Source organism: Peromyscus eremicus, chromosome X (genome assembly GCF_949786415.1).
Source record: "Peromyscus eremicus chromosome X, PerEre_H2_v1, whole genome shotgun sequence".
NCBI classification, from domain to species: Eukaryota; Metazoa; Chordata; class Mammalia; order Rodentia; family Cricetidae; genus Peromyscus; species Peromyscus eremicus.
Genome location: NC_081439.1, coordinates 41990453 through 42013062, shown reverse-complemented (window position 1 = coordinate 42013062; position 22610 = coordinate 41990453). Strand labels below are relative to the sequence as shown.

The 22610-nt window shown below is 36.5% G+C and overlaps 1 protein-coding gene across 2 annotated transcripts in view; it reads right to left on the bottom strand.

Annotated features, from left to right (window-relative positions):
• Positions 1-474: 474 nt before the first annotated feature.
• Tab3 (TGF-beta activated kinase 1 (MAP3K7) binding protein 3) overlaps positions 475-22610 on the bottom strand; it is a 33033-nt gene continuing 10897 nt past the window's right edge. For both annotated transcript variants that reach the window (XM_059250345.1, XM_059250346.1), the window contains exons 3-8: positions 20599-22054; positions 19385-19545; positions 14392-14485; positions 11708-11791; positions 7513-7614; positions 475-4406 (exon numbers count right to left, since the gene is read on the bottom strand). In XM_059250345.1, the coding sequence (XP_059106328.1) occupies positions 4258-4406; positions 7513-7614; positions 11708-11791; positions 14392-14485; positions 19385-19545; positions 20599-22054 (2046 nt within the window). In that variant the 3' untranslated portion in view covers positions 475-4257. The remainder of the gene's footprint in view (positions 4407-7512; positions 7615-11707; positions 11792-14391; positions 14486-19384; positions 19546-20598; positions 22055-22610) is intronic.

Sequence of the window (22610 nt, the reverse complement as noted above, 5' to 3'; positions counted from 1 at the left end):
TTTGTCTTTGAAAAACTAGTTATAAATGATACTTTACAAAAGCAAATTACTCATTCTTTTGTAAATAATGTTGAATGAAATGAAGCATTTGAGTTTCTAACTTTTTCCAAACTTTCTATAAAACCTATTTATCCATGATTTGGCCAAACATTCAAGTCAGGGTTAATGGGTACCTAATGATAACTCAAGCCTAAAGTCACTGCATGCCTTAAAATATGGGGAATATGCCAACTAGCTCTGCAATGCAGAAACCTGAGCGTTTAGAAGCAGAACTAGTTCACAGAAAAGATGCAGAATGTAGAGCTTGTTTTTAGTTTATTAATTTATTTCGCAGGAATCTTTGACTTTCTGAAGATGTACTGCTTGGAGGTACGGTGCATGCATAGCCTTTTAATATGCCTTTGTACAATTTTTTCTCAAAATAATGTCCTTCACAACGTACACAGAAATCTAAGAGACATGGTATGTACAAGGTTTAATTAATTTCTTGCTGCTTTAATGAAGAAAATGATCAATTCTTTTACAGTAGGGAAAGAAACATGGACAACGGTGTAGTTATAAATAAGAACTCAGAACTATTCAGTCTCAAAGCAACTTTTTATGGCTTTAGAAATTAAAATGGACTCATTCTGTTATCTCTGAATGCCCAAGCCATGCACAATTCTACTTGAAATATTTGGGGATGCAGATAATACAGAAAAAATCTGGTGAATATGAAACATCATCAGAATTAACTTTCACAAGAGGGAAATACTGTTAATTCTTTAAAAAAGACACAGTAGTGGCGCAATACAGACAGTGCCCAATTCTGAGTTTTTAAGTAACATTTCAACTGTCATTTCCTTTTCTCTAGAGATACATGGACACACACACTGCAACATGGATTCATTCAAGGTCTAACAGTGGTACAATATTAAAATAATTCAATTTGTAATCTTAAAGGGACATCTTCACATTCCAGGATACATCACTGATATTTCTAAAAGACAGTTCTTCTATGCCTCATATTCTTTCTCTTCATACTGTCAGAAATACATAAACAATTAACCTCTTTAAAAGACTATATAAAACTTAGTTGCCACAGAGAGTTGGAAATGAACCCTTAGATAACTGTGACAAACCAATGACAAAATTTAAGGAAACATTGATTTCTTTTATAATTAGAAAGTACTAACATTGAGACCAGCTCCTTAAACATTAAACTGCATATTACTCTTCCCATTTCTTCCTGGGAAATGAACACATTAGCAACACTCTCCTCCACCATCATTAATCTGCTCTAAAACTACAAATCTGTACAACACATTTCTTTTATTTCTTTAATATCCCCTGCCTCTACTTTCTCCCAAACTAGCTCAGTATCAATTCAAAACATTTTACAGTGCTTACAGGTTTCTGGCTCTTCTATTTTCACTTTAAACTTGAAGAACTCCAAAACTGAAGGGGGCAATGCTCTTTTAACACAACGGCAAACATGCTTTCTAAAAACCCAGTTTACAACAACAGTGAAATAATGAAAACTGTAGAGTCAGGTCTGTGTTACCAGATACATTAAACTAGTATTTTATGAAAGCAAGCCTCTCACACAAAACAAGAGTGCACCAACTGATCCAAAGGGCACGGACAACTCAGCAGCCGGTTATCACCCAAGTTCTACCTTACCACTATATTCCACCCACTTATGCATACCAATCTGACCAGGAGAACATTCTGGAAAAAAAAAAAAAAAGAACTGGAAGGTTCAATGAATTCTTATTTGAACTGGTCATAGGTAAGGAGCAGTCTATATATGGAACAGTTAAATGTATCAAATTAACCAGTGTCAAGTTATTCTGTTCATTTTTAGGACCTGAATGCAGCCTATGTAGGCATACGAAACTTGTGAACAACTAAAACTTAACATGTACAAAACTTTCTTAAAGTCCTTCTGATGTCTCATAACCACCTTTTAAACCAAGCAAATCAACTGTTGCCTCATTTTTTTTCTGTCAGGTGAAAGCTATGACTGACTAGATATATCATCAAAGGACTGAAACCATGCATCTACTGTATGTTAACAGCTTATTGACCTTGGCGTGTTTTCATGCAATAGTTTTAATATCATCTACGTGGTTTTAATAAAGCATCAGACTTTTCACACATGCTACTTTCATTTTCAACTAACAAGTGCCACACTAACGGTTGGTATTTCAGCATCTCACTATGGATACTTGTACATCTTTTAGGTAGAATACCAAGTAGTATATATGTTCCCCTAACTTGTTTGGTTAACAGCAAGTGGAGTTGTCCATCACTAAGGGAGACAAGAAACCATACAACGGCAAGGGCACCTTAAAGAACAGTAGGACTGCTAGACTGGTATTGGGGATTGACAAGAGACTATTCATGTTACAAGTCTTTCACCCTTTCCAAATCCATGGTTCTGAGCCTGTCTGCTTTTCCACCATTGCTATTTTCACAGTTTTGCCACAGTTGGAGGAGAGAGATTTACTAGTAATTACAGAATCATGCTCTTCGTGAGACAAATGGATGTATTTGGGGCATTCTCCGCAGATGAAGGCTATATGCAGTGTGTAAAATCATGGTTCTGATAGAAAACTACAGTGAGTTATGCCTTTGGTTTCATTATGCTGGGAGTGCAGCTTGTTTTTCCAGGTCGGCCAGAGACTAACGCTAAATTAGAATACAGTGACAGTACAAAGTGTGTAGACAGGAGCAGGGGGCAGACCTGGTAGTTCTTCAGGTACAATTCTTCAGGATGGAGAAACCTACCAACTTTATTGCTGTCTATCTTCACCAAAATGGGGAGAGATTCCAAAATTCAATTCTGAGCCAAGAATAAAATTTAAGGCAGAGAACTTACTTAAATATAATATTATTAATTTTCTCATGATACATCATGGCAAGTGGCCTGACTTCTTATCTTCTTCAGTGTATTCACACCTGCATTCTGTCTCATAAGTAGTGCTTTAGTATTCCCTGAACTGCCAGAATTCAGTATGATGTCTGTTCAACTTAAAAAAATTCAAAGCCCCCTGTATACATTATTGTTTTGATAGTATTTTTTCTTTTTCTTTTCAAACCTAGAGCACCTTGTATATGCTAGGCTAGTGCACTTCCACTGAGCTGTATCCCCAGCCCAATCAGATTTTGTGAGTAGTCTTCTCTTACAACTCAAATAATGCAACTTTATGATGTTGGTCAACTTCAATTTCCCTCTCATTGGCTGGTTAACACATGTGCAAATAAATAGCTCATATTGATTTTTTCAGCTAAATCAGACTATGGTACAAAGTATTTTTAGTGCTGTAAACATCATGTATTCATCACAAACCAGAAGTGGGGGACCCTATATACTGCAAGCATTTCTTAAGAACCACAGCTAAGCTCAGGATTTCCAAATGGGTTTTCGAGTGACTTTCATTTGGCATACATTCACTGTGCTACTGGCAAAGCATGGTTTTTTGAGAATGTCATTTTATAAAACCATACTTCATTACTTTTAAAATCAATAACCTAAGAAAAGTATACAATAATTTATGTGGCATAAGAAGGTCTTAGTTACCAGTGTCGACGCAGCAAAAGAGATATTACTACCTCTGATTGTACTTCCTCACAAAGGGCATGATATGCCTAATTCCTGACTACTACAAATCACATTTTAAAGTATCCTGTTTGCGTATGAATGTGTATTTGAAATTACCCCTGAAAAAAGCAGCAATTACAAATAAACTCATTATTTTGCAAAAAAGAAAATAAAGCATATCCCAGGTGCTATTTCCTGTTCATCTCTTCACAGGAAGCAGCAGGAAGAGGCACAGGGAGCCTTGGTTTCCAGAAAGCTGTAACCAAGTAAGTCTGCCCTGGAATTCACAGTTTTTCTGCATAAACTGTAACAAGTCCTACCATAATTCAGAATTCCCCTTTAGAAAGTAAGAGCCACTCAGCAGGAACTTTAACAATGGGACTCCACAGAAGCCCTTAACTTCTCTGTGTACATTCTTTCAGGAGTGAATCCTTTCCCAGTTTCAAGTATCCCCTTCCACCTCTCACTCTGTAATGAGTTAAGAAAGGAAAAAAAGAAAGACCTCCCCATTTTTCCTTTGTGAGCCCAGTGGCCACACTCCTCCTCCCCCCCACTCAATCAAGAAATGAAAAGGCTGGGCAGATGAACACAATCCCGAGGTTTCCTTTTCTTCCAGTGAGTGCTCAAAGTGGTGACCTTTCACCCTCAACTCGGTGACAATTCTTCTGAACTCAAGTGTAGCGCGGCATCTCACACTGTTCACAGCGGTTCAGCGCAGGGTGGTTGAGAAAGGTACAGCTGTCACAATTCCATGGAGCCCCTTCATAATCCTCATCTCGAGGTTGTGTCCGAGGACTCTGTCTGCAGCCACTCATATGTTCTAAGGAAAGGGATTCAAGAGAAATGGAGCTAGATCAGGTTGTTTTTTCCAAGCATCACCCAAACTGACCAAACTAAAATGATAAACTACCACAAAGACAAAAGGGAAGAACTTTCTACCTTACCCAGTGTGTAAGCTAATCAGTAACCACACTACTGGAAAACCGTAAGTACACAAAGCTGGATACAGGTTCCACTTTGTTCTAAACACACTCATTTTTGTGCTCTAAGACAAGGATGTGGAGAAGGCCAGAATAGATGGCCTTCCTAGTTGTTACCCATTAATTAAGCTGTGTTCCAGCTGAATGACAAGAAAATCTGAGAAATATTTGACATCGTATTCAGTGAATTCTGTCTTCTCTATGACTTTCCTGTCTTCAAGTACTGTCCATAGAACAGTAAATGGCTGAGAAAATGGATACCTTATTTCATGAGACATTTGCTTCCAGGAATATACATGTGTCTTATATTAATGCTTCATCAATGGCAGGTAAAATTCCTAATAAAGTTGTTCCCAGAATAGTGAAAAGGGAACAAGCCTTCACAGCTATTTATAAAACTAAAATTTATTCTATATACATGATTCTTTTGTTCTCAGAATTGTTCCTCTTTGCCAAAAAAAAAGGTTATTCATGTATTACTTTTTGAAAAATGTCTATACCTGGCAATATCAAATGATAGTAACTTTAGGTTGAGCTTTAGGATTTCATAAAACTCAAAACTTGTATTCCTTTTAAGTCTTGATTTTCTCTGGCCTTAGGCTCAAAAGGGCTGTGCTCCTAGAGTTCATTTGGCAAGTCTGCCTTGTTGGAAGCTCCCTCTATTGAGAGGTCACTGGATAGAGAGCCACAGAGCTGATGGATTAGCCCTAGGAGTTGAAGGCAAGGTAGGGAGGCTCAGAGAACTCACCTAGAGAACATTGGAAACCGTTCCTATTAAGTGGCAATGAAATTAAGATCTAAGGTAATACTTAATATCCATTTAGAAAGGCCAGGAAATGGAGATTTGGTGAGGTTTTGGCAGTTGTTTTGGGCTAAGCCTATTTTTCACTGAAAACCAAGTAGGTAACTTCCAGCTTATCAAATTATCTTTCTTTTGTGACTTCATGAGGTCAAATAAGCAGGTTTAAACCCTGAACTTTGTCCTATGAGACTCTAAGCCTTGATCAGAAAGGTGATCTTTTGTTAGAATCAATTCACTGGGCTCTTCAGCCTATTCTCGTGAGCACAAACAGGAGCTGGGCATGTTTCAGTGCTACCTTAAGCTGCCTTCCTAGGAATAAACTACTGCCATAGAGGTTTTTATAGACAGGTTCTAAAATCCCAATTTACCCTTAGGACAGGTGACTTTTTAATCCTATGAGTATCACGGAGTAAAAAAGGTTAACAAATCAAATTCTTAGTTGTTATATTGTTTTTATGTCATTCCCAAATGCAGCCTTTGAAAATAGTTTTCAAAACTATGTAAACAACCAAAAGGCCTCTTTAACCTCATAAACTCAGTCTATCTTACCTGTTTAGTATCACGTTAACTTAATTTGAAATCATGAATCACTATAAGGTAACTGACCCAAAAAAGCTATTTTTGGTTCTATGAAACTATACAATTCATTTAAAAAAGTAGCATTTTAGAATGTTTAATTTGATTTACATGAACAATCATCTTTCTGGCATATTTAAAAGCAGTTTGTAGACTACCTTGTAGAAAGTATTTATTAAAAAATATTTACGTACAAGTCAGAACTGAGGAACAGAGAGTATGATCAAAGGACATGTATGAAAGAATTTTGCACAACATACACTAAAAACTGTATAAAGAGCCCAAGTAAGTTCTGAGTTACACAACAGTCTATATTTTCATAAAAATGAAGAGCCTTGCAAATACTTCAATCAATACTGCTTGTATAGTGTTTATAATATAGAAGACAAATTGCTCAAAGGCACGCAATTAAAAATAGGAAACAGAAGTCAGGCAGTGAAGGCACACACCTTTAATCCCATCAGAAGGCAGAGGCAGGGGGATCTCTGTGAGTTCCAGGCCAGCCTGGTCTACAAAGCTAGCTCCAGAACAGCCAGGGCTGTTACACTGAGAAACATTGCTTTGAAAAACCAAAACCAAAACCAAACCAAACAAAAAACAAGTAAATAGTGTTTCAATGATAAATGAACAAGTTACTTTTCCTAACATATCCTAATGGTAAGGAAAATATAAACAAGGTACTTTCATGTATCTTGCTCCTTCTTACGTTACTTTTTCATTTGCAAATTAAGGTGATTTAGTATATATAATGTGGAATGTGTAAGTATTCCACTACAAAGATATATTAATATTTTTAGAGACCTGCTTTCAATTGGATGTCAGCACATAAAGCTGAAGAAGTATTAGACATTTGTGGGAGAATATTTTTACTTGTTAAACCAATGAGCTTTATTGGAGTTAGGAATATGGGGAGAGTTGCTTATCAGAGCACAAGGGACAGAAAGATAGTTGCTGTCCTCAAACTTGAAATGAGCATGTGATACAGCTTGTGAATATTGGACACCTGGAGTACACTGCACACCTGTAAGCATAGGTACACATTAAAGAACCTCCTATCTAGGGAGCCCAGTTTGAAAAATCCTCTTCTAAGTTGCATTATTTTGTGTGAGTTCGTTTCAGTAAAGCATCCTGAATCCTGTCAGTTTCAGGGATTTCTTGAAGCTTTTTTGAGTGGTGTATTTCCTGCCTTAACCAGCTTCCCTTCAGAATGGATCATTTCAGTTTCTAGGAAAGTCCTATTGTGTGAGAATCATATCAAACCCAGAACTTGCAACTGATTTGAAAATTATTTTGCCTTGCTTTCTAGAGAGTTGGCCTGTCTAATAAGGTATCCATAGGTGACTACTGAATATGTGAAATGTGGCCAGTCCAAATTGAGATGTACATATAAATCATGCATAAATTAAGAAAAAAGTATCTTTTAAAACCATTTTTAGCAAACACCAAGGATCTACTATAGCATTTAGCATTCTGCATTTGGACTGTAATTTTCGAAGGTAAATCTAAAGGCATGTTCTAGTTACGATACTCTATGTAAGTTAACATAATCCGGAGACATGGGTACAAACCGTCTGCAGCTGCTGCCTGGGATTCATGGACATCTGCCTGTACTTTGGAAGTCACACTAATTCTTCGGGCTTTTCTCTCAATTGTGCAGGGATCTGAGGAGTCTGCATAAAAAAAAGCAAAGGTACTGAGGGGTGAAATCATTCCTCAGCAAGAGTAAACGGGTTCACAAGGACTGTTCCTGCACTCACTCAGCTTCACATCACCTTGCATTTGTGTCTGAGGTTAAATGCTAAACGTAATGCTTCATTCTTGTAATCTGAGCATTGAGGAGTCAGAGACCAGACGGAAATGCACAGAGAATACTGATCCTTGAAAAATGGAAGCAACTCCAAAGAATACTATGTAGTGACAAACATGGGCTCCCAACTCATTTCAGGGATTTCAATTTCATGCCAGAATGCTGTTCCTATATGTTATGAATGTACAGGTTATTAGTAAGCAACCGCTGCATTAAAATGCCAACTAGCACACTATTATTTGCCTTTAAGAGCAAATAAAGACCTTGCATTTTCTAATCACTCCTGATCCCATATGTAATCCCTCAGTACAATTCACCTTTGGAAAGTACTGCCTCAGAATTCTAAGAATGGTGGTTATGCACTAAAAGCAAGAACTCTATTAGCAGAGTAAGAAGAGTAAATGTAGCCAGGGCGGTGGCGCACGCCTTTAATCCCAGCACTTGGGAGTCAGAGGCAGGGAGATCTCGCAGGGAAATCTCTGTGAGTTCCAGGCCAGCCTGGTCTACAGAGTGAGATCCAGGACAGGCTCCAAAACTACACAGAGAAACCCTGTCTCGGAAACCCCCCACCCCCCCAAAAAAACAGAAAAAGGAAAGAAATGCTTCCTTAGGCTGCAAAGAAAACAGTGAGCTCTGTCTTAGATTTGGAAAGCCTTTTACATCATCACATGTCTTCATCTCACCGACTCACACAAACATCTTGGAAAATACTCAGGTCAGTATGTGGACAGATCACCTCTCTGTGGTACACAGATTAGATCTGAATGCAGTCAACTAGGCCACTGCTCAGGTCTGCTGACGCCCAGGTCATTCACTGTTCTTGCAATGAGGGTAGAGGGAGATCTGATGAGTTACCTGAAGAGTTGTGTCTCTTAAGTGCAGATGCCGATCCCAAAAGGTTTCTGTTGGCCCTTTTCCTCCGTCTCCTAATTCCCGAGCACTGTCATTACTCAGATAATCTTTTGGAGTGTAGTTAGATTTCCAGTATATATCTAATTATTAGCAGTTTAGTATTTTGTTTTGAATTGAATGGTACTACCAAGCCAATCTGCACTAACTTTAGAAGTACATTTAGAAAAATTATGCTGGATGTGGCAGTGCACATCTGCAAACCTAGAAGCCAGCATATAGTTTATGATAAGACTATCTTCAAAAGGGAAAAAAGTGCACAACAGAAAAAAAACTGACTTCATTTTAAAAATTGGGAAGCTTTTCATAAATCTGTGATTAAAGGCTTAAAATCACTTGACAAGTACTCTCACAAACCATATCTCAACTAAAATTTTAAAGTAGAAATTCATAGCTGGGTGGTGGTAGTGCACACCTTTAATCCCAGCACTCGGGAGGCAGAGCCAGGCGGGTCTCTGTGAGTTCGAGGCCAGCCTGGTCTACAGAGCGAAATCCAGTACAGGCACCAAAACTACACAGAAAAACCCTGTCTTGAAAAATCCAAAAAAAAAAAAAAAAAAAGAAAAGAAAAGAAAAAAAGAAATTCATTCAAAAGGATAGAGAGGACTTTACACGTACATGTAGAGTATAAATTCCTTGGGATAGGAGTTAAATCATTGTAGGATCACACACACACAAAATCAATGTAACAATTGTGCATTTGATAAATATTTAAGAAGCTGCTTAAAATTAGACCCATTACAACGATGAAAATTATCCAGAGTTAGTAAGTTTCATCTGCACTAAATGAGCCTTGGAATAGAGCCCTTTATATGCATTTATAATTTTTCTTTTGTAGGAATTGGTGTCTAATGTCTTTATGAGTAAGGTTTTGGAATCAGGCTTGACTATCTTCATTTGAAAAGATGAAATCTGCCAGGCGGTAGTGGAACATGCCATTAATCCCAGCACTAAGGAGGCTGAGGCAGGTGGATCTCTCTGAGTTCGAGGCCAGCTTGACCTACAAAGCAAGTTCCAGGACATCCAGGGCTACATAAACCCTGTCTCAAAAAACAAACAAACAAACAACGACGACGACAATGACGACGAGGAAATCCAACAATGAACTCTAAGGTGAATCGGGTTCGGATACGATGTGGTGATAGGTCCATCGATTTTAACAAATACACTACTTTGCTGAAGAATGTTGCTAATGGGGTTGGGGAATTCACGTGGAAGGTTTAAGAAACAAAAAGGTAGCAGTCTTCCTTTTTCTTATTTTTGAAAAAATTATGTTTAACATTGTTTTCTATCCTTTTTAAATGTTTGGAAGAATTTACTCACTAGCAAATTGTGTTTCTAAAATTATGTTTGTGGGACATTTTTTTAAACAATGGATTCAGTTTTACTTAATATGTACATAGCTATTAATATTTCCTATTTCACCTATTCATTTTCAAAAATTGGACCTTTTATAGTTTATACTTTTTTTTCAAAAAATGTTTATCTAGGTTGCAGACTTTATTGGATTGAAGATAGTAATCATATTCCCTCATTACTATTTTTAATGGATAACCTTTTCTTTCTAATTGTGGTATCTTGCATATTTTTTCCTCTTTGTAGCTCAGTCTACCTTGAAGTTTACCGATTTTGTTTTGCTTTTCTCTACTTCATTTGTCATAAAATTCCACCATCAAAAACAAACATCAAAGCCAGGCAGTGATGGCGCATGCTTTTAATCCCAGCACTCAGGAGGCAGAGCCAGGCCAATCTCTGTGAGTTCGAGGCCAGCCTGGGCTACAGAGTGAGATCCAGGACAGGCACCAAAATAACACGGAGAAATCCTGTCTCAGGAAAAAAAACAACAAAAACCAAAAAAACAAAAACAAAAACCAAAAAAAACCACAAAACCAACAAACAAAAAAACCAAACATCAAATTTCCTTCAAAGTACTTAACAATTGAGGGCTAGCAGAGAGATTCAGTTATAAGGATCTTCTTGGTACATCTGAAGCCCTGACCTCATGCCTAGCACCAAGAAAATAACAAGAGTTCACTGGCCTTGCACAGGGAAAGGTATGGCTTTGTATCTAGCTCCTTGGAGATGATAGTATTCAAGAAATTTCAACATTTTAAATGTGATGGACTGCTTGGATTTTTGGTCATTTCTTCTATGACAGCCATTGAATCATTTAACTATAGTCCATCTGCTAGCCTATCTGTAAGAGATAACACTTTAGAAGGTACTGAGGCAAAATCAAGTTTAAAGATGCATATTTTATGAACCTACAAGGCTAAAGTGATTAATGATATATAACCCAATGGCTTTCAGCTTGAAACTACATATAACGTTGCCACAGTGACAAATTTAGTATTTGGCAGTCATCCACTAATATTCATTTTGAGCCATTTTTAGAAATCACTACACTATTTCACATGTAGACCAGATAAAACATTCACAGTAGTAGTAAACAATAAAGAGACCAGCTCCTAAGATGCAATCCATAAATGAACTAGAAATTATGCACTCAATATGCCTTCATAATCAAACTGTCTTGAATTGCTTAAGCCAAAAGGATTAAAATATGAACTTTGGATATTAGTTGTATATTGAGACCTATAAAACAACATAGCCTGTTAAGAATAAGATAGAAAATGAGTGATTAATCTACATTTAATCACTTATTGTAAGATACTGAAAACAATTTAGGACTTGCTTTGTTCTTGATGAAAAAACAATCATATCCCTATCAGTTAGACTTACCTTCTGTTTATCAAGCAGCAAAAGAATTCTTACGTACAAACTCTACTGAAAAATTTCCAAGATCCTTATTGTTCTAGAAGAATTTTCTTTCAAGAGTATAGTTTCATTATGCTAAAGAAATCATCATTATGCCTTACGACAATTTTAATGTTTTGTAAAAAATAAAGTTTGGGGACTATTTCATTATTGCCACATTAATATGGATAACATTTTCATGAGAAACATATTCTAATGAATAGTTTGAATAGAAATTTCTCCAGAAACTTATTTAACTTCTACAGTATCCATGCTATGATTCTACTAACCTTTTTTAGATGGCTTCGGTGGTACTACTGGGCCAGGTTCTATGTGGTCATAAAAATTATTCATGGCTTTTGGATCAAAGTTTCCTTCAAAGAAAAGAAGAAAACCACAGGTGTTTAGGAGTTTTTCTTTTATTATTTGATCTTTTTAAAAGAAAATATATTAATGAAACATGTGGGAAGAGAAAATGTTTTTCAGTGTTTCAAATGCCATTACATTACCCTATCCTCTTTATGATTATGAGAAAATATCCAAGCAGACGAGTAAACCAATGTGTGTGTCTAAAATGTATTACCTAAAGGAATATTTTTATAAGGCTAGCACCTTTAAGAAGCAGAATTCAGCACACGGGACATTTAAAGAGTGTAAAGCAAGAAGAAAAAAAACAAGAATGGTGGACCTGTTTGGTCTAATGAAAAAAATTTGAAAGAAGATTTGACACTTATTTTCATAATTTATCATAAAGCCATCTAAGGAAAAATGCATATGTTACATAACCCTGTGGACTTATTAGTGATGATACTGTGCAAATTTCAGAGTAAACCAACCCCAAGACTTGCTGACACAAAGTTTTCTTGGATGTGTCCACTGGCTTAATATGTCTCTATCAGTGACGTAGCCTATTGTGACTGACTCCTTCCAGACCAGATTGCAGTAGGTGTCAGTTCTGGTTCTCACCTTCACTCCTATACTCTGCCTACTACTGTACTGAAATCCACCTCAGCTGGGACACACAGGGTGTTCTACTGTACTGAGTCTCCTGCTGTTTTTGAGTATTGTGTTTTTTTCCCCCAGTGAAAAAGTTCCTTACTACAAATCAAATATTAAGCTGCTTTTCATCAAGTCATGCAATAATTTATTTGCTTGAAAACGCACCTCCCCACTGCCAAAAACAATTTAGAAAAAAGTATACCATATGTGGACCCCTCAAACATTTCTAAATCTTAAGTACAAAAAGAGATCTCATTTGGTCAATACATACCAAAACCACAGCTCCTTCCTTAAAAAACTTTAATAGGTCCTACTATCAAAGTTTCATCCAGTTGAATAGGCTATTTTAAAGAGAATTAAAAAAAATTCCTATAGCTCATGAAAGCTACAATACTACTTGATATATTAACTGCTGCTGCATATGCATTTTTCCAGTCACTTAAATTACAGTTGATGATCTACTATGCAGTTCACAGAAAGCTTACTAGAAACATCCTAATCAAATGTTATTGATTTTTGTTTTGCTCCAAAGACCACATCAGTAAAAAAGTTGATGTAATCACATAATAGCAATGGTTGATATACCCTACATATTATGCATAGTGATTCTTTCACTGCTTAAAGCTAGTAGGCTACATAGAGCAATGAGGCTTTTGAAAATGAGAACCTGGCTTGATAGCTCAACTTTCATGTTCAGATGGCTCCATAGCTTTAGTTCAACTGCTTGACACTCTATTTGTACACTACTCTTAAAGTACTGTAGAAGCTCTCTTAGCTGCCATAATTAAGAATATCAAGGTTTGGGAGAAGGTCGATTCAAACAAAGGACTGTTAAGAAAAATTACACAACACCTTTAATGTAACATAAATATAGCAGGGTTTTCTTCTATTGTTCTTATGGAAGTGTCGAGGACTAAAATCCCCAGGGATTGTATATGCTATGTAAATATTCTATCACTGCACTGCATCCTCAATACAGCAGTAATTTAATGCTGAATGAGGACTACTTCATACTGTCTTACATAAACCATGTTCGTGCTAACCTAAAGCCAAGTGTCTGCAAACTTTCTGTCAAAAGCCAGACAGTAACTTAGAGTTTGTAGACTTGCAATACTATCTGTTACAAGTATTCAACTCTGTCCTTGAAACACAAGGGAAGTCATAGACACTAGATAAACAAATGAGCATGTCTGTTTCACTAAAACTTCTATTTATAAAAACAGGCAGTAGGGCCCTAATCTGCTGAACATTCATTTATAATTTTGTGTTTTTGTTTCTTCAGAATCCAGCACATGATATACCAAGGACACTTTCTTACAAACTCCTTCCTTTTCCACTTGTTTTTAATTAAATCTAATTAATGGTTCCTATAATTTTATGCTTGACTATATAAAAGCCAAAGACAGTTTTTAAAAGAAAAGTATTCTCATGAATTCCTGTTAGTTATGAAACATTAATTTTAACTGCAGCAGTATAGTTCACTAGTATAAGCAGTACATGTAATCAATGGGAGAGGCAGTATATGGGAAAGTCCTTCTCTAACTTGACGAGCTGGCTAACTCAAAGAAAAGAGAGCTTCTACTGTAACAGAATTTCTTTTACAATCAAGAACTCAGATATTTTACTTTGAGCTCTCTTTTTTTGTCACAGTATTTTGGAAGGCTATCACATTATATAAACTATATCAGAAATAATATCCATTAATGTATGAAACACTCATGTTAAATGCCTAAAAGGATCAATTCAATGCAATGCAATGTAACAGTATAAAACAATGAGAACAAATGAGGCAGCTGCTGAAGTGATATTAGTTCTTGACAGAGTCTGATTCACGGAGTGTGGGAATCTCTTTAAATAGTCATTCTTATAATGGATAAAAGTTGTCCCTAAATCTATGAAACCCAAATGATTGCCATTTAAGCAGTTTAAAATAGCATACTATGACTTATGGTTTACCAAACAATCAAGTCTATACCTCTAGATTGAAGGAGGTCAACTTCTTTCAGTGTACAGTCAACATTTATCTGGAGTTGTCTGTTCATGCTTCTCAATCTTGTCATTTCCTCAGGCTAGTAAGAAAGCACCCAAAATAGCAATTGTGGGAAAGTCATTATCAAGCCCAACATTTAAGAACTGTGTTTCACGTTAATTAATCTGATTGGGTATTACCAAGAATATGGCCTTGCCTGTAAGAGAGCATGCCTATGTTTTTAAAAAAGTAAAAAGGATATTGAGGGCATCAACATGGCCACATATTAGCAAAAACTATGCATTGTGGCCAGGTACAAACTAAACTATGTTCTACCATACACTGTAGTACCATACGCCGCTACAATCACTGTAATACTAGAGCACAGCAAATATTTTATTTATATTTTTGCAGTAAGGGAAAGTGCAACAAACAACTTTTTAAATTAGCAATGTTCATGATTTTAGTCTTGTCTAACCTGGTAAAAAAAAATAGTGCTTACTTAGCTTCAGGTACTTGGTTCACAGAATTCTCTCATTCCTTCTGTTAAAAGAGCTTTTGAGGTAGGTACTGTTACATTACATGGAATTACTAATGATAAAACAGTATAGAGAGGTTAAGTTTCCCAAAAGTATAAAGCTAGCAACTGGTAAAACAAGGACTTAGACAAATGTGTGTATATATACACATATACAATAATGTGTGTGTGTGTGTGTGTGTGTGTGTAGACATATTTCTTTTTTTTCTAGATCAGTAGAAACACTTCAACACAGAAAAATATCAGGTACCAATGGACTCCTCTGTTTCTTCTTTGGCCTGTCCAGTTCATTCCACCCCTGAGGGTCTTTCAGTCACTGAAACAAACTTTTTTAATAAGCCGTCAATTCCCATACCATTCTTAATTTCTTTACACTTTCTGTGCTTGGACTCTAGTGGCATGGATACTGAAGCTTTCTCCACACAGCTCAGGTATTAGCTCAATTATGCTAAATTATCTACTAACAGAGAGAGAGAGGGGGAGTGAGAGAACGAGCGAAAGCGAGAGAGAAAGAGAGCGAGAGAGAGAGAGGGGGGAGAGGAATTTATTGTTAAAGTGTGTATTTTGTCAAAGACTAAACAGGTTAATAGTACACTAAAAAAGAGCAGAAAGGATACTGTGTGCTGTTGGGATTGCAACAGAGTAAGTGGGAATGCCCAGAAACTAACAGAGCCCAAAAGTTCAATGCAGTGATGTAAAAAGGCTTAAGAGCAATTTCTGGACATTGTTTGTATATGACGTACTTATTTAAGAGCATTTGATGACTGTTAATTTTACACGTTTTGTGCCTACTTATCTCATGACTTTGTGACTATCATTATTTAGTCTCAAATATTTTGAAGAATATCAAACTGCGTTTTAACTTAAAAACAGCTCTAAGACCTCAGAATGCTATTGAACAACATGAATTGCTTTTCTTTCTTCATCTCAATGGGCAAAGTGTGTGACATTAATGAGGAAAATGCTTATGCCAAGTAATATGAAAACAGTATAAAACACATGCTTGAGCATGAACATGGATGATTTCTTCCTCCTAGGAACACATAAGTGAACCCTTACTTTGTGAGTTCAGTACCTTGGGCTTATCCTTCCTATATGTTTTGCAATAGGAAGAAACAACTTTTAGCCATAGTTGCCCCAAGTAGTGACGCTTTGTAAACTTAGCATGAAAATATTAGTAACACATGTTATAGCCAAAAGGCTTTTAACCAAAATCATTCTCATCAATTCTAAGACAGAGGACCCATTTGAATTCATTAGGGTTTATCTGTTCTTCTTCTGATTAAACAGGGGGAGATGAGTAGCTATTTCTGAGAAGGGTCATTTATCAAAAGTACAGTGTTTCCATGGAAGATTCAGATTCACCATAAATTATAATAATTTAGACTTACATGTAGGCCAAAAGAATGTTTGTAGCTAACATTTCCAAATTAAAGATTCTATGCTATTTTGAAAAGGTAGTAGAAATCTCTTAAGTCAACTGTTTTAGAACTTTAAAATTTAGTTGCATAGACACCAATATTGAAGATCACTGATGGTTTTTGGTTCCTTGGCCCCAATTATATAACCAAGACACAAAGCAATGGAGTATCCCCAAAATTAAATTAGAAGAGGATGAATTTGGATAAATGACTTTGGGGGAGGGGACAACTGGTAGCTCTCTCCATATTAAAATCTTATTTATTTTTCAAAGTAAAATTTAAAACTCTGCCTCCTCTATGAACATTATTAGAAAAAGACTAACATTTCTTTTTCACATGAATCTCTTTGAGAGATGACATATTATGAACCATGTAATAAAATGTGATAAACAGCAATCCAAAGAAAAAGGACACCATCAGTATATTTTTGCTATCATTTGAAAAACTATTTCACTGCTACTCAAAATTTCTGCAACTATACATATTGCTGGTCAGAAATGCACATTCTAGTCTCATTAGCCAAGCACTTTTCTCCTATTTTTAATGCACAACTTGATAAGAAATTGTTTGGAAACCTGAAAGTGACAATGTGTGATTATTAACAAAAGTGTCAGTTCTCTGGTATCCATATACACAAGTGTGGTGATCATAAAGAAAGCAACTTGCTGAGTACTTAATGCCACTCAAGGCACACACTACATGCATTGTTTCCTTATGTGGACAATATTATAATATTCTTATAATAACTCCCTTTAATGAGAAGTCAATACAGCCAGTAAGTGTCAGAGGTATTCTGATTCCCAATACTCATGTGAGTATTACTTCAAATGAGACTCAATGAACTAACTGGAAATTCTGACGAAATGATTGGTTTTTTCATTCCTTTTTCCACCTAACTGTACCTTATTGCTATCTTAAAAGAAACTTGGTTCTATAAAATGCTTCAGATTTGTGTGTGTCTCTATTTCAAGCAAAATGTTTCAGCATTTTTGTTACCAAGCTAGTTTATAAAGACACTTGCTATTTGTTGAACACTGTATAAATTAACATACCTGATATAATTCTAAAGAAAATTCCATAACATGGGCATTCTACTATCTGTGTTTTAGAGATGAGAACATAAGGACAGACATTACTTATCCAAGGAGAAGTGACTGACACAGGTAGAGGAATCTGAACATTTGCACTTGAAAACCTACTTGCTGTCTTACCCTTCATGTACATAGTAACTAGCCCTCAACCAACTCCCACTGTCGTCCAACTTATTCTAAGTGTGCTGGCGAAATACAAGGCACTCAAATGAACTACAATTCCTGTAGGTGAGAGATGGCTACACTTATTTCACTTTTATGTTTTAAATTATAAACCATAAACTACAGCCCAGGGAGGGTCTACAAATTTTTCCTTTCTAAAAAAAAAATGACCCACCAATAAAAAAAATCCAATATAAAATGTGAGTGTTTTTATTTGAAGCAGTAATTAATGACACGCCAAAAAGTTTTCTACTTCCAATTAAAAACAGGGGTTTATTTAGCTGGAGCTAAAAAACTAGGTGTTTCAAAGCAAAGCTTTAACAAAAAATAACTATTCTACAGATACCTAAATGAATACAAGTTGCCCAACTACTCTTTACTATCTTCTCTCAACAAATGAGTCAAGAAGATTTCAAATAAAGGATATCAGAAAGATACTCCATTTACACTAACATCACTCATTTTAGTTAGCTTTGCAATCCTTCTAGTGCTTTATGTAATTAAAGCTCTCCCTGCTAACACTGCCTAAACTGAGGAATGTAGTTAATAGTAGAAAGTCATTAATTTATTGAGTATGCCTTTCTCAAGAATCTTCTTTCCCAAAAAGCTTCTACTAGTTCCCTCTTAACAGCAGAATAAAGTTCAAGCACCTTGACCCAGTGTTCAAGATCTCCACTCCATTCTACCTTTATACACATTAACTTCCATAAATTTATTAGAAATTTCAGGCCTAAGCAAGGAAACTTGACTTACTGTGTCTTGAAAGTAAGACTGTCTTCACTTCAAGCTTTAAGTACCTTATATTCTTTTCCTTCAAGAATAACTTCCCCTTTCCTCTCTGTCTATATAATGCAGGGCAAACTCTCCAAGAAAGCAGTTGCAGCCATCTTGAGGACAAGAAGCCTCACATATATGTTCAAGAGCCAGATTACCCCAGGTTTAGAGATGGGAAGAAAATGAATACCCTTGAAGACAGAAAGGATTTACACACATGAAGCTTTGGAAGATCATTCTAGGATGATGTAAGAAAGTGGAGATATATACTGATTATATTCATAAACTAGTTAATGTGCAATTGCCTTCATTACCTATGAGCAAATACAGCAATTACCACGGAAGTCTACTTCTTTTCACTTGAAGATTAATTACTGAGCACCTAACATAGTACCATATTCATAAAAATATACAGAATATATGAATATTGAATGGTGAAAAGATCAACTGAATTACAGAAAAGGTGACATGATGAAGATATATTTCAGTTTTCAAAGTTATGTAACGTCATTAGAACTCAAATACATTATGCAACAGGCTAAAATATAAAAACTCTTTACTAATTTCATTAAGACCATTAATGGTCCACACTGAACATCTCAGTTTCTACAGTTACACACAATGAAACGACCATGCCTTAAGATATTCTAACACTAATACTTCCTCAAAATTAGTGTTTATTTAAACTCATTTGAAACATTTAGGAAAATAGACTGCCTATGCTGAGAAGAGTAATTTATGAATCCTTTTGTTATCATATATTCTTGCAATAAATTCTATACTCTAATTATAAGTGTTAGTCTTTGAAAATAATCATGAGCAAGTGCAAGTGTGAAAAAGCATTTAATTATTCCAGCAAGAGCTGCTGGGGGCAAATCTCTTGCATTCATTTTTTTGTTGTTGTCTTTGTTTTTTTAATTCAGCCAGAAATAGAACTTGAAAGAGAAACAAAATGGCTTGAATAGAGAATGTCCCTATCCTCCTATCATTATATATTGTAACAGATCACTTACCGTGGGGATCGCAGTAGTACAACTGACCCTTCTGAGCCGTCTCTGCATCAGGTCATGCTCCATACTGTTAACTTCAGCCTTCAACCGGTCTAGCTCCTCTTTTTCAAGTTTCAATTGTTTTGCTAACCTCTCCATCCTTGCTCGCTGATGTAACAGCAAGGCTATAGCATTACACATAAAGTCAATGCAGAAAATAACACCAAACAAATAACAGGAGAATTTCTAAATACACTGTTAATGGGCAGAAGACTCATCTGACCTGGGCATCAACATTTACTCTTAAGGTCTTAGTAATCCTGTGTTATATCCATTTCTGCTTTAATTTAGCTCTAAGCTACCACCAAAAAATGGCATCATCTGTTCATACCTCTTGTTCTGTCACATTTTGTTTTCCTGAGAGTCTTTTAATCTATACTTGTATGTGTGTTAAAATGCTTAAGGACCAGCAAAATGGCTAAGCAGATAAACACACTTTCATGCAGCCATGGGTTTCATCTCCAGATTCCACAAGGTGGCAGGAGAGAACTGAATGCTAAGAATGGTCCTCTGACCTCCACATAGCAGGCTCACATTTGCTTGCTTGCTTACACTTGCACGCGCACGCACACACGCGCGTGCACACACACACACACACACACACACACACACACACACACACATGCAGTCTTAACATCAGGCATTCTGAATCACAATTATAATGAGTTCCTTTCTCAAATATTGAAAGAATGCTAAACTCTCATATATTCTGACACAATCTGAAAGACTCTGAATAGACTTTTTAACTTCAATTTCCCTAGACAATACACATTTTCTTCATTATTCCACTTCTTATATCATCACTTATAAATATCATTATGCCCTTCCAAGTCTGTTTAGAAGACTCAAATTCTTTGATTTGATAAACCATAGTCCAAAGATGTATGCAACTTTTTCACAATATTCATTGTATTTGTCTATATTTTTCCCAAAGAATGATATCCCCCCAATAAAATCTTATTAGGTTACAAGGTTACAATGATCATACTTGCAGTTTCCTATTCTAAAACAGCCAATAGATGACTCTGAAACAGTAATTTTACTCTAGGTAATGCTACTACTTGATGTTTACTATATACTAAGCATTTAATTGAAAGTAAATAGCCAATAGTGCTTTACTTCCAATCAATTACCACATATTGACTATAAGCATTCAATTTCATCAGTCTAAAGTTTACCTTGTGTATAGGCATAGTCATCTGATCCAGAACTAGAACTCCGCTGATACTTGTGGTTTCCCTTTTCTCCCCCGGAGCCTGGTATCACTGAAATGGGCTGAATAGGTTCTGGTGCTGCAGAACGTTCTTCTTGGTCCACTAAATTTAAAAGGTTTTCAGTTGTTGCTCGGCCTACAGTAATTTTAAAAACTGTAGTTGGGTTTGGTATCACCCGAGGAGATGGTGATGGAGCACATGAGGGTCCAGTTGGCTGTGTATATGTAATATACACAGGATTAACACTAAATGGAGGTTTTGGTTGACTAGATATCCCTCTTGAAGGGGAACTTGAAGGTGGCGTGGTGGCTGTATACAGTGAGTGCTGGTTCCTTGGAGATGGTTGATTACTGATGGGTGAAGGACTCCTAGTTATTGCTGTCCCATGTCTTTGAGAAGGTTCAACTGTAATTTCTATCTTCTTCATGGAACCTTTGGGTAAGCTAGATGCTGGGTAAGGGAGATAAGCTACTGAATGACTCCCCTGTGCCTGATAACTAGGAGGTCCTTGTTGATATAGGTGGGGTGGAGTAGTTGAAGGACTAGGTGGCATAAACACATGAGAGCTTGGATGGCCCAGCTGCGAGGGCTGTACTTGATGCTGTGGAGAGCTAAAGGGTGAAGGACACTGAGAAGGGGGAGGTGAATGGTAAGCTGACTGAGGAATCTGCTGTTGTTTGGGAGAATACTGAGAAGGTTGATAGTTCTGTTGATGTGGATAAACAGGTAAAGGACGTTGGCTGTAATGAGGCACTGGGCCTTGTGTTGAGGACTGCCATGGAGAATTCTGAGGCGTCTGTCTTCCTGATGAACTCTGAGATGTCTGTCTAATATAAATAGAGCCAGGAGATCCATAGAGATTGCTTGGAATTTGTGGAAGAATCTGTAAAGCTCTTGGTACAGTCTGTCCAGAAGGGAGGTTTTGAGACACTGTAACAGTAATTGGATTTGTACTATACCGAGGTATGTGCATGTAGGACGGAGGTGGCGGTGGTGAAGGCCCTTGCATAGCAGATGGATTCATTCCTGTTTGCATGGAAGATGGCTGCTGAGGTGGCTGTGAAGGAGGAGTAGCTGCACTTCTGTTCTGTTCATTCATAAAAAATGGATTATAGTTGGGAGTAGCAGCCACAACAGCTGGAGCTGAGTGTGGTTCCTGAACTAAACATATCAGCTGTTTACCTGCTGTATGCTGAGGATCAATATGTCCATCACTTGAGCTATGTACCAGTGTTCGACCGCCATTAAGGTGAGCTCCATCTCCTGGGTGGTAGCTACTAGGAGAATGGATGCCCAGGTTAATATGCAAAAGGCGATTTCTATTCATCCTATTGTCTTCTGGACTATGGTATTCCATATACAAGTATTTGCTGCTCTCCTGTGAAAGGGCTCGGCAACAGGCTTCTAGATTGTTGTTATTCTATGGGAGACAATGGTACAAACAACATTGGCAAGATTAACAAAGTTTAAGAGTGGAAGTCAGTGACACAAATACTGTCATAGATTAAAAGGAGAGGAGTATTTTCATTATAAAAACCATTACAGTCATCTGTCCTACAAAAGAAATCTTAAACAATCCAAATTATAAGCACTGAGCTCTCACATTACTAGAACTACCACTACTACTACAGAAATGTAAAGCACCTACTAATGAACACTGTGACTCAACCCCAAGTGTTCTCATTCCAAATGCAGGACTCATTTTACACTTGTTGCAGCTCAACAACTTAAAATGTGCTACTCTCGGATTCATCACAATTGCTGTAACATCCATCATTAATGTTTAACCTGATAAAAATGAAAATAACCATCCTTTAGTTTTCAAAAAGCACCAGAACCACAAAAGGAAAAAAATTCCTGAAGATTTTAAACAATAAAAATGCCACAGCCTTTACTTTTCTTTTATCCAAATTTATCCCCAAATACCTTTAAAGATTTAAGCAAAATAAGTAAAATGAGCAACAGGCAAAATTCCA